This window comes from Oncorhynchus nerka, linkage group LG14 (genome assembly GCF_034236695.1).
Source record: "Oncorhynchus nerka isolate Pitt River linkage group LG14, Oner_Uvic_2.0, whole genome shotgun sequence".
NCBI classification, from domain to species: domain Eukaryota; kingdom Metazoa; phylum Chordata; class Actinopteri; order Salmoniformes; family Salmonidae; genus Oncorhynchus; species Oncorhynchus nerka.
The window spans coordinates 40,810,935-40,823,076 of NC_088409.1; the positions used below are offsets into that span (position 1 = coordinate 40,810,935).

At 41.6% G+C, this 12,142-nt stretch overlaps 1 protein-coding gene across 1 annotated transcript; it reads left to right on the forward strand.

Moving 5' to 3' along the window:
- Window positions 1-467: 467 nt before the first annotated feature.
- Window positions 468-11,377, forward strand: rhbg (Rh family B glycoprotein). The gene is made up of 10 exons (XM_029679668.2): window positions 468-866; window positions 5,209-5,395; window positions 5,562-5,712; window positions 5,921-6,068; window positions 6,341-6,507; window positions 8,049-8,186; window positions 8,849-8,982; window positions 9,133-9,254; window positions 9,441-9,514; window positions 9,972-11,377. Exons 1-10 carry the CDS (start codon window positions 680-682, stop codon window positions 10,047-10,049), a joined length of 1,386 nt encoding a protein of 461 aa, XP_029535528.1. The 5' UTR covers window positions 468-679; the 3' UTR covers window positions 10,050-11,377.
- Window positions 11,378-12,142: the final 765 nt, after the last annotated feature.

The window sequence follows — 12,142 nt, forward strand, 5'->3', positions numbered from 1 at the left end:
TTGGCACGTTATCACACCTGGTTGCACAAACTATTCTGATCCCAAGATATTTTGTTTTTATTTTACTTTTTGTCTGACTTTGAGGAGTCAATGGCATAACGGAGAGACAGCAATATGTTAGATCCTATGCATGTGCAAGCCTGACTCTCTGCATGTATCTGTTTGTGTTTTTTAATTCACCAAGGGCCTTGAACCATTAACCTAACGTTTTACCGTAGATAATGTAGGAAAAAGCTTTTTTTATTTTTTATTATTTCAATATGAAGGGTAACCCCATGAAAATAGCTTTTAATGGGTAATTTTTCTTCTCTATGAATCTAGAGGAGTAACTGATCATTTTAAGGAGTCCTACCTCATTTCAGACCACCTTAACAGCAGCAATAGTGAAGGGGAGGAGCTGAGGTTATCTTGCAGCCTATGATTGGAGGCATACAGAAAGGTGGTGGGCATGAACATTTGCAACCAAAACGCACTAATTAAGTCAGACCAACTCATGTGTCAGCTTGAGTCCTCACTCCCTGCACTCCCACTCTCCCATCGCATCACTGCAGCCACCAGTGCTTGTGAGTGTTAGTGTATGTTGCTGTGTTCCCCGCTCTGGAGCTGAGTTGAACTTTGAACCATTCACCCCTAAGGCCATAGTGCAGAGCCAGGAGAACACCCAGGTAACCCCACAGCCATGACGAATTCGGCAACTAACTTGCGGCTGAAGCTGCCCATGGCCTGCATCATCCTGGAGGTGATCATCATCATCCTCTTCGGCACTCTAGTCCAGTACGACGATGAGACAGACGCCAAGCTCTGGCACAAGGAAATCGCCAATGGCTCTTCCAACTACGACAACGACTTTTACTACCGCTACCCCAGTGAGTGACCGCTGCGAGAGGGGTAGGGTTGGGGTAACGAGACAGGTGGGGTAGTAGACATCCCTAACCACTGATACAGGGTCAGATACGTTTTCCTCCTTTTAATGGTTATGGTTATGATTAGGTAGTATGATGATCTGACCCTAAATCTGTGGATAAAGGTAACTATTTCCTTGTGAGGGTGGAGAGGATGGGGGATGTGGAGTCCATCTATAGAAATGAAAGGATTGTTCTTTTCCTTCTTTGTTATGCTTTGTCTATGTGTCTGAGACTTGCATGGTAGCAGAAGCAGATATGTTGGTTGTTTAGGCAAGTGTCTTGTGTCATTCATGCCATACATGTATGTCAAGACAATGAACATGACAGAAAAGTTGTCTGAAGCTCAAACGAATCTGACGACTAAATCGGAAATAATTTATTTTCCTTTTGTGTTATGCCATGTCTTGCTCCAGGGCTGTGTTTGGATATTGTCTTCCCACCTAGGGAGTCTAGCCCATCTGGCTTTCTTTGTGATGTTACGTACTTACAATATGGTTGTGTGGAGGAGATTGGAGGTGGGTGGGAATGGTCATGAGAAATTGAGGTGAGCTGTTTGTAAGGGTTTGTAGAGGGGCAAAGCAACTCTGTTTTACGTTTGATCTGTGCTCAATGCTGTAGATTAGCATTCCCACTCCGAGACCCTTTGATATATAGGGCAGAGTGGGGTAAGTTGAGCCACCCTTGTTTCTAGGAAACCATAAAATGAATAATATGACCAAATATTTAGGAAGAGGTCATGGGTTATTTTGTTAGAAAGAATACTATATTTCCCTTGACGGAGTAATGCTGAATGTAAAAAATGTATCAACTTACCCCACTCACCCCTACGACCCCTGAGCTCCTCAGTGTTCAATGTGAGTTTTCCCTCTTTTGCTTTGACATTTGGCTGCAAGCAGCAAAGCAACAAATGGTTCATTTGTTTCCTAATTAGAGGAGGGTTTGGTTGCCAAATGTTTTTGGGTGAACTTGTTTTACTTTCTGTGACAGTGCACTCTAGTTCACTGATGTACCAAATACATCATTCTCATTGTCAGTTTTATACTTGATATGCTCTGTTTTGCTTTGTGTTGTGGTGTACAATATACATCAACAGTCAACACAGTACATATTGGAGACATACGGAGACCTGAAAACAGACAATGTGCTTAAGTGATTGCATTCCGTCTGTCTGCGGTCCACTGAAAATAACTGGAAACTAGAAGCTCTTTGTCAAGTGGGAGGAGAGGGAGAGTTAAGTTCTCCAATGTCAATATGGAAACAAATCCGGCATGGGGAGAGATTTCTGTCCTTTGATTTAACCGTTTAGTATCTCAGATCTTTATGTCAATGTTTTTTTGATTAGCGTCAAAACCCTCTAACTCATAGGCTACTTTGAACAGCAAGAGGGAAGGAAATGTGGTCTCTGAATAGGTTATAGCATGTCTGTTGTAGTGGGTATCCAATCAGTCACCAAGGGCAAAGGTATACTTTTCCTCCTCTGAACATTGCTGTTCCACCTTAACAGATCAGTAATGAAATGCAACGGAAGACTGTTGGGGGAGGTGGTGGAGGTATTGGGTGTGTCCAATTCTTAGCCTTGTTGAAAGTTCCTGTGTGCAACTAGTCCTACCTGTCACCACACCTTGAGGCTTTCCCAATACTGTCCCTATACTGTGTCATGCAGGTGGATGGGTGCAGGTAAGCCCCAGGGTAGAAAGAGTATGGGAATGTCTGATATACAGACATGGGAATGTGTAGGAGGAATGTTTAATTTTCACATTCCCCCCATCACTATCTAATTAGTGAACGGCCAGGGGGATAGGGGCTTCTGCGTGAGAAAGGGGCACCGGGGGGAGGAACGTGAAGGGAAAAAGTTGAGTGGGGAACAGAAGGTGGGAGGGAGGGTTAGGAGGGAGAGAGTGATTGTTTTTAGAGAGAAGGAAACGTTTGCTTTGGCAGTCTGATTTGTGTTTATTGTCATGCCAGCAAGGCTTGTCATATGGATGTATATACACAGAAAGAGAGTTAGGGAGAGCGAGAAAGCAAGAGAAAAAGACTGTGTGGCACAAAAAGGTCATTAAGGAACCAAGTTGAGCTATCAGCCACTTTGGCTAGTAGCATGGTTTCCAGTTTTCCCTTGTTAAGGCTGGGGAGTCATAGCCTGGTCAATCATACTGACCACTGTGGTCAGTGTGGTTGACCAGGCTACGGGAGTCATGGGAAACTTTGGGAGTTTAATTACATGAATCTCTGAGAGTTGGATCATGTCCGTTTGACTTTGAATTCAATTCAACTTTGAGGTTGAAGTCTGTGACTCTTTTGAGCTTTCAATCAATTGAGCACATGCAGATTGGACCTTCCCTTAAGCAGGTGAAGCTGCTGATGCATGTTATGCCAGGCTCACTATTTATGCTCTTGCCTCAAGCTATTGAGTGATTGAGTACACTGATTTCGACAAAGTAGAAACCTGTTCAAGGTTGGGTAAATTTGAAAGAGGAAGCACTAAAAGTCCATCAGAAGTAATTATTTTAGATCTTTAACCCGTCAGCTTCACTGCTGAATGGAAGATCACCTTCAAGAATGAAACTCACATACAGTAACAGGTGCACATCTGACTACTCTCATTGATCATGTCATGTTTGAATCTTCAAACGTTTAAGGTGTAGTAAAACAAATTACGGGGGGCTCAGCCCCCGATTGAGACATGAGCTCCCCTAACTGCAACAAATGTCACACTTTGGGGGGACTCTTATTTAACCATTCTCCTATTGGTTTAAAATACAATTTTGTACTGCTAAAATATATTACATTTATACATATTAAAATAGAAGCTTATTCCAAATTAAAGGAACACCCCCACCTCTCTGTCATGGTTTAAACCAGTGATAGTTGATTCAGGTTCTTTCAAGCGCATTCATCTTTCCATATTGCCATGAGATTTCGCTAGCAAACTTGCAACATGGTATCGACTGGGTCCAACCCTTTAGCGAACTTGCAACATTGTTTCAACTGGGCGCTCAATTTCCCCTGCGGATGAGCTCGGGACAGACATAACTGTATTTGCGTCCCCATTTGTCAGCAATACGCATAATGTAATTCAGGCTACAAGAGTGTAGGCGACAATCACCAAATATCATTAGACTTCGGTGTTTTGTAACAGATGTATCTATCCCTTCATCAAATGAGGGGGGGGGGGGGGGGGGCACAGGCAGTGTTTGGATCATGAATTATTTTGGAGTGGATGTGCAGGTAGCCTACTTTTGAAGGTGATTTGTTTGACAAGTGAAAACATCATCACTGGATGTGTTCATGCCACATTAAAAGGTAATACATGTTTACTGTTAAAATACATGTCTTTACTATTAGCCCCATGATAAGTTTTGTGCACCAATAGGAAGTCCCGTGAATAAAATTGAGACCACCAAATGTCACAATATAATTCTCCCTCTGCTGCTCTATATTGTCTGGGTGTGTAGGTTGACCTCATTGCTATGATATAAGAGATTTGCTATGGTATGTCAACATGTAGTAGAAGCCTACCATCTCCCTTAGAATTATGGCTGCTCCACTTGACACATGTCTAGAAAGCAAATGATCTCTTGATTGAAAGATACAGTCAGAATTAAGAGAACTGTAAGGTAGTCATTAGGTTAAAACTGGTCTGTATGTTGGCTCATGAGCACAGGTAATAGATTACCTTTAGGTCTTTTACAATAAATGTCAATGTGTGCAATTTTAAAAATAATTTATTTACCTACTCACTGGTGTTGCCCGTGTGTGTGCATGTTACATTTTCTCACCGCTCTGTAGGCGTCCTTCTAGGGGGAGTATTTGGGCCAACCTGCCAATGGGGAGTTTGGCAGTGGAAATATCCTCCATGCCAACGATCAGTTGCCAGGCAACGACCAAGAGATATTGTCCCTACTCCCCAGTGCCATGTGGATGAATACGTTCAGTGGGCAGAGGGAGGTGTAGTAGGCTGGGTTAACAAGGCCAGAAAGCAGGTTGAATGGAGCTATCAGGCACAGGGTAACTTCTCTGTGTCCTTCTATGTAGGCCAACTGAGGTTCCCAAAGCCCCCTGTCCCGCTCAATTTAAATCACAAAATGTTGACTAAAAGGGATTGTTGGTGTTTCGTGGAGAAGTCACCAACTTAGAAAGATACTGCTATACTACTGTCATAAAAGAAATAGTCTTTCTCACCAAACCATAAGAAGGGGATTGTTAATGTGTTTACGAGACTGACCACACAGGCAGTTGAATAGTGAGAATGTGCATCCAACGCAATAAAATAATCTATAATGTGTTCTCTTCCTTTGTTCAGGCTTTCAGGATGTGCACGTGATGATCTTCATTGGCTTTGGTTTCCTCATGACGTTCCTGCAACGTTATGGATTTAGCAGTGTGGGCTTCAACTTCCTCATTGCGGCCTTCGCTCTGCAGTGGGCAACTCTCATGCAGGGCTTCGTCCACGGCATGCATGGGGGCAAGATCCACGTCGGAATAGAGAGGTAGGGCTCATGCACACACTAACCTACATTTCCTTACTACAATAAACACAACACACCAGCAGATACATGTGATGTGTATACATGGCATATCATACGGGTGTAAGTGTATACTGTAGTGCATCCCATAATAAACCCTATCATTAAGAGTTGTTTGTCCCTCCTGCAGTATGATCAACGCTGACTTCTGCACAGGCTCAGTGCTCATCTCGTTTGGGGCGGTCCTGGGGAAGACCAGTCCAGTCCAGCTGCTGGTCATGTCTGTGATTGAAGTCACCCTGTTCGCAGTCAATGAGTTCATTGTGCTTACTGTTCTGGGGGTGAGTGAGTATGTGTGTGTGTTTAGGTGTACCATTAAATGTACAATTCATGTCTTCCTGTATATGTCTGTATACAAACCTACAGTAAAACTGCTTTTTTACGTACTATTATGCCTACTCTCCTATTAGGCTTTCTCATCACTCTTGAATAATTTACTTTAAGACGAAGATTTTTACACCCCTTAAATTAGATAATTTCCACCTTTAGGCCAAGGATGCTGGTGGCTCCATGACCATTCACACCTTTGGAGCTTACTTTGGCCTGATGGTGGCTCGTGTTCTCTACCGCCCCAACCTGGACAAGAGCAAACACAAGAACTGCTCTGTCTACCACTCTGACCTCTTCGCCATGATTGGTAAGAATACCTCCTGCTCGTCGTAAGCAGGAAGCCTGTACATTAGATACAAATAGCCACCATCAACAAGTCGGACAACTTAACCCTCATTTTCTGAAGATGCCAGTTGTGTTTTGACTGTACATACAATGCATGCCAATGTATGGGAATCTGTGTCATAATTAAGAGTACATCCACCTCCCCAGGAAATAAACCTTACCTGTAAGCTTGCTAAACTAAAGGACTATATTACATACCGGTATGCTAATACTTATTTTTCACTGACTGCTCAGGCACCATCTACCTGTGGATGTTCTGGCCTAGCTTCAACTCTGCTGTGACGGCCCACGGAGACGACCAGCACCGCACGGCTATGAACACCTACTATTCCCTGGCTGCCTGCACCCTGGCCACCTACGGCCTGTCTGCCGTTGTGGCTCATGATGGCAAGCTCGATATGGTGAGGGAGCTAGTACAGTGTGGGGACTTAAGAGGAAAATCAGGTCCCTAAAAGTAGTATAGGGCTAGACAGGTGATGCAGACTTGGGGAGACAAAGTAGGGAGAAGTAGGATTCTACAGGGACTATGCAGTGGAAACGAGGGGCTTAAAGTGGTCTTCCCAGATCATTTCAAGTGGGAGTTAGGGACTAGGCATGGTAGGGGAAGGAAGATTTTTCCCTGTGTTTGTTGTCAATACAATCTGGTTCAACTGTATTTTGCGTCATAGGCCTACTAGATATACTGTAACCCTATTAGATGTTATACATGTAAGTAAATATTTGGAATGAATCATGACTCCTTTGGGATTAAATCCTTATTGGCAAACTGAAGCATCATGCAGTATGTTTGCATATACAGACAGGTATTTCAACTCTTGTCAACAGCTGTAGTCAGACGTGCTTGGTGAAAGTTTAACACAACTCTAGATTTCTTACATACTTACATTATTATCATTATTGTTATATTTACTCCCCTCGCTCTAGCGCTTTTAAGATATTAACATGAAACTTCCAAATGTGCAGACTGCACCAACATAGATTGCTTGAAAAACGTTTTGATAGTGTTTAGCTCACCAACAGTAACTCTTGAACCGTTCAAGCTAGACACCAAGTCAACTTTCACGTGTTCAGGCTATCCTACCAATCAATCAATCTTTTAATCTACCCACGTTTTCAACTATAACCAGTCACTACCATCACAACCACTTCTGTAACTTATTTCAAAAACATAAATGCTTTAAAACAAGCACACACATTTTCTTCAGTAAATATACTTTTCTAGTTTAGATTTGATTGATCTATTCTAAACTATCAAACTATGAATCCTCAAACTTTCTCACAAGATACGATTTAAGAATTGGAAACCATTCCCCAAAAATGCACGCTGAAGCATCACACCATAGTTACTATCTACCTTTAGAGTATACAGTCATGTGAGCCAGACAAAATATCTAGTTGCTATGTCCCTTGAGGACATGGCTGTCATCTACATCTCGTTCTGAAATCAAGACGGTACATTCCTGTCTAGATGGCAATCAATCTGAAGTTGTCTTTTCTATTCAATGGAGGGAGTCAGTGAACATAGCACATGACCTGGTGATAGTAGTACCGTTCGAATCAGCTCAGATGATCTCATAGTTGTTGAAAGGGTAGTGTGTCCACAGCATATCATCAAATCTGTCTGCAATCTGACAAGATTTTCACTACACCCGCAATAACATCTGCTAAATATGTGTATGTGACCAAGAAAATGTGATTTGAACTCTACACACTCGCACACCCCCACTTTGCATGATGGCGATACCAAATTGTCACACAATGCTGCATTGGTTGGGATTTTTTTATTATTCAAGTATTACATCATTCATCCTACCTTCTCGTTCCTTGACATTGGTACCGTGCAAAATTTGAGAACAGTGATAATTAACATAAACGTATGACTGGACTCTGACAATCAACCATTTTGAATAGCATTTAAAAAACGTCTCTCTCCTCTCTTTAGGTGCACATCCAGAACGCTGCCCTTGCCGGGGGGGTTGCTGTGGGAACTGCTGGTGAAATGATGCTCACTCCTTTTGGCTCCATGATTGTGGGCTTCCTGGCTGGAACCATCTCTGTGCTGGGCTTCAAGTTCCTCTCGGTAAGACCAACCTGCCATTAGTAAGACAGGATATAGGACAGAAGTGTATGGAAATGAAAATGTATTATCCTCCTGAGACCTAGCAATAAAACATATCTGCAATTAAAAATAAATTATATTACATAAGAAGTGTTTGGGGGGAAAAAAACGTATTACAGAAAAAGAAAACAATTCACATTACAGTAAATGAGTACAGTAGGTACATTTGTTTTACAGAGGACATAATTAAGCTATTATTTGAGAAATTAGTGCACTGCTCTGAAAACTCACCAAACTATTCCTGAGATATTTACTTACTATAAGCAATTGAATATCAAACTCACAAAAAAAATGATAATTACACAATTACACACACATAAAATGTGATAATTGTGTTGGCAGCCATTTTGACAAACAAAGAGAAAGTTATCCAGGTCACACTCCCACATGAGAAATCATTGAAAAGCCCAGAATGTCCTCTCAAGGGGTATCAGTAGGATATGACCGTTAATGATGCCAACAGAACAAGCGTATCTACTTACAACACAAACAGTCATGTTGAGAAACACATCCACTTATGTGTATATGGCACCTTTTTGAAGGACATGAGGGTGCTAGGGTACATAGACATCACAAACGCCCGCACTCATGGCACTGGCAACTTTCCACCCCTGTCCTCTCAGCCTATCCTGGAACAAAAGCTGAAGATACAGGACACATGTGGTGTCCACAACCTGCACGGCATGCCTGGAGTCCTGGGAGCCATCGTTGGAGCAGTTACTGCTGCTCTGGCAACCAAGGACGTCTATGGAGATGGGTTAGTCTGCCTTTTTTTGACAAGTTGGGAAAGTGTGCCCTCTACTGGTTTTATGGTGAAGCTCCCACTGTTGCGCAACAGACAGACTCCCGTCAAAGCGTGCATTCACACAACAGTTTCATTCAATACTCTCTACTCTCTGTGATGCAGGATGGCTGATGTGTTCCCTGACATCCATTCTGGTGATGTGGAGGCCTCGTTCCAGGGCATACGACAGGCCATCTCCCTGGCTGTCACCCTCGGCATTGCCCTCCTGGGTGGTCTTATCACCGGTATGTAGAGGGACTAGCTAGAGGATAAGGGGATTTAAATATTACCTACGTGTTGTAAGCACATATAGTCATTGTCTTGACTGGTTTGTTTCACAAATGCATGGTGATATTAGAACTATGCTCTTTTGTCCCTGTATATTGTCCCTTGTGTCTGTGTGTAATTGTATCATGTCCTTTTTATTGTAGGTTTTATTCTGAAGCTGCCAATCTATGGTGCTCCTCCTGACACCATCTGTTTTGAGGATGGCATCTACTGGGAGGTAAGTTTAGCTACTACACCCAGTCACTTTGTATGGATGAATGGACACACAGGACTCACTGATTTGTACATAGTGTTTGTGTGAGAGTGCAGGGCCATTCAGGCCCATAAAGGGTTAAAGATTGCCAACGATGGCATGCATTTGGGCCCAATGTTATGCAATATGATATGTGGCCACAAGGTGTCATGCTTGCATTTGGTTAATGAACTCAAAAAACTGCTTTTCATCATAAGCAAAGCAGTCACCCTCAGAACACCAGGTGGTGCCATTTCACATGGTCAATGCATGCAAAATCAGTAATTGACGATTCTCTTGATTAAAAAAATATACAGATTTAGGAATGTCTTGAAATTAGTTAGGAAATAGGTATACTTGCATTTTTATGACTCGATAAGGTGAAAACATGGTCTAAATAAATCATCCACTACATAATTATCTCTTTCCATTTATCTCTCAGCTGCCTGGTGAGGAGGGCTCACATGAGGAGTTGACCACTGTCAGGACACCGGACGAGGCAGAAAAGCTCAACGCATAAACACACACACACACACACACACACACACACACACACACTTGAGATCCACACATAGTAGATTGTACAACCAGGATGTGGCAGCACATGGTGCTTGTGTATGTCTGCCATTTTTCAATGTGCCAATGACCATATCTGATTCACTAATATGGTGGTAGTGTGTGTTCAAATACTCCAGACCATCAGCAGAAGTGCCTTTTACTCTCAGAAGAAAACAATCTCAAGGTAACCCATAATGTGTTTACACCAGACAGAAGCATGCTATCCTCCAAGCAGCATGGGCCATGGATATACCTCCTACCAGCTGCCTTATGTTATGTTCCTAGATGATCCAATGAAGCTACAGTATATGACAGAGCTGTAGACTTGAATCATGGTCTGAGAATTTGGATAGGACTAGTGAAACCTGTTTGATGATGCAAAAACAATGGATTAAGCTAATTTTAATTGAGTGTTTTTAGGATTTTGGGGGGCTTCTCCGCTCTTCTAAGAGATGTTACATGCACCAATGTTCAGGGAATTACACGTTGAACCATTTTTAAACATCCGATTGACTAAGGGAAAGGCTAATTCACAGTAGGCCTCTGTGTTGTAAATTCTATATTAAAACCAAAGAAAATTGTACCTGTTATTAATGTAGATCGCTGATGTTTTCATGAATAGACAATCACTTTTATAGAAGCAAGTCCATCATTAAAAATGTTAAGTATTCCAGACTAACACTATGCGTAGATAGTAGAGTTTTGACGATTGAATATTCATTCTGGGTCAGGATTCTCCTTTTCTTCTATTTCTATACTATGCAATGTATTGGGTAGATAGTAGAGTTTTGACGATTGAATATTCATTCTGGGTCAGGATTCTCCTTTTCTTCTATTTCTATACTATGCAATGTATTGGGTAGATAGTAGAGTTTTGACGATTGAATATTCATTCTGGGTCAGGATTCTCCTTTTCTTCTATTTCTATACTATGCAATGTATTGGGTGGATAGTAGAGTTTTGACGATTGAATATTCATTCTGGGTCAGGATTCTCCTTTTCTTCTATTTCTATACTATGCAATGTATTGGGTAGATTAGAGTTGTTAATGTACAATTATGTACAGTTGTGTATTGTACATAAATGTTTAGACAACATAAAATGTGATATAATTTAAACGACTAGCTTCACCACTACAGACAAACCACTGAATCAAACGGATTATTTGCTACAGGGGACGAAATGGTGCCGACTTTGTTACACTGGAGAAAATGTCATTGCTGTGAATTTAAATGATAATTGAATAATACTTGTAACGCATTTTGGGAGAAATAAATCTTTCAAATGTGATATATATATATTATTTTACATGTTATTATTTTATCTTGTTCATTGGACATTTGGAGTAGTTTTGTTCCTTTAATCCGTTCCTGAATATTTAATTGAGCCCGTAAATACCTCAGCGTTAATGCCCGAAATCAGAATGTTTTTTTTCTTCATATACCACATGATTAACACTTTCTGGGATCAAACAGCCTAGGGAAGCAGCTGTCTTCGGCTGCATTTAGACAGGCAGCCATATTCAATTTTAATCAATCAGATCAGCTGAAAAAGAGCTGTTGTGAAAAGATCTAAACCGTCAAAAAAACAACTAGTAGAAAAGCAGATCCGAATTGGGCTGCCTATGTAAACGCAGCCTTTAACATGTGTCTTACATGCCTCGTTAAAAGTGCCCGGAGCCAGTTCATTTTATTTGGTTATGCCAAATAAAAATGTGACTCACATTCACTTTTTGTTCTTCACATTTTCAAACAGTACATTTATATTTTCCAAATGGGCTATACATTTTTTTCTCTCGCCTGAGTAGCCTCCTTTCACTGCCAAAAAGAAAATTAAACCATCTAGTGTTCAGCGAAATAACAACACAATGTCAAATACAGGTAGCCAAGTAAAATAATTAACATCCAATCACATAAACCGTTAGTCTCGCGGGAATTCCACCAACGGTCTGTATGTAGCCAAAAGTAGTTGCTGCTCATGTTGGTATCTGTACTTGTTGCGCAAATGCCATGACAGGGAGACATAGTGGAGTGGTAACGCGCGTCCAAGCAGTTA

Excerpts from the sequence above, each read along its gene's own strand:
- rhbg (XM_029679668.2), top strand. The coding sequence starts at position 680 with ATGACGAATTCGGCAACTAACTTGCGGCTGAAGCTGCCCATGGCCTGC. Across the intron at positions 5,396-5,561 it reads ATCCACGTCGGAATAGAGAG|TATGATCAACGCTGACTTCT; the intron begins GTAGGGCTCATG and ends TCCCTCCTGCAG. Across the intron at positions 6,069-6,340 it reads TGACCTCTTCGCCATGATTG|GCACCATCTACCTGTGGATG; the intron begins GTAAGAATACCT and ends CTGACTGCTCAG.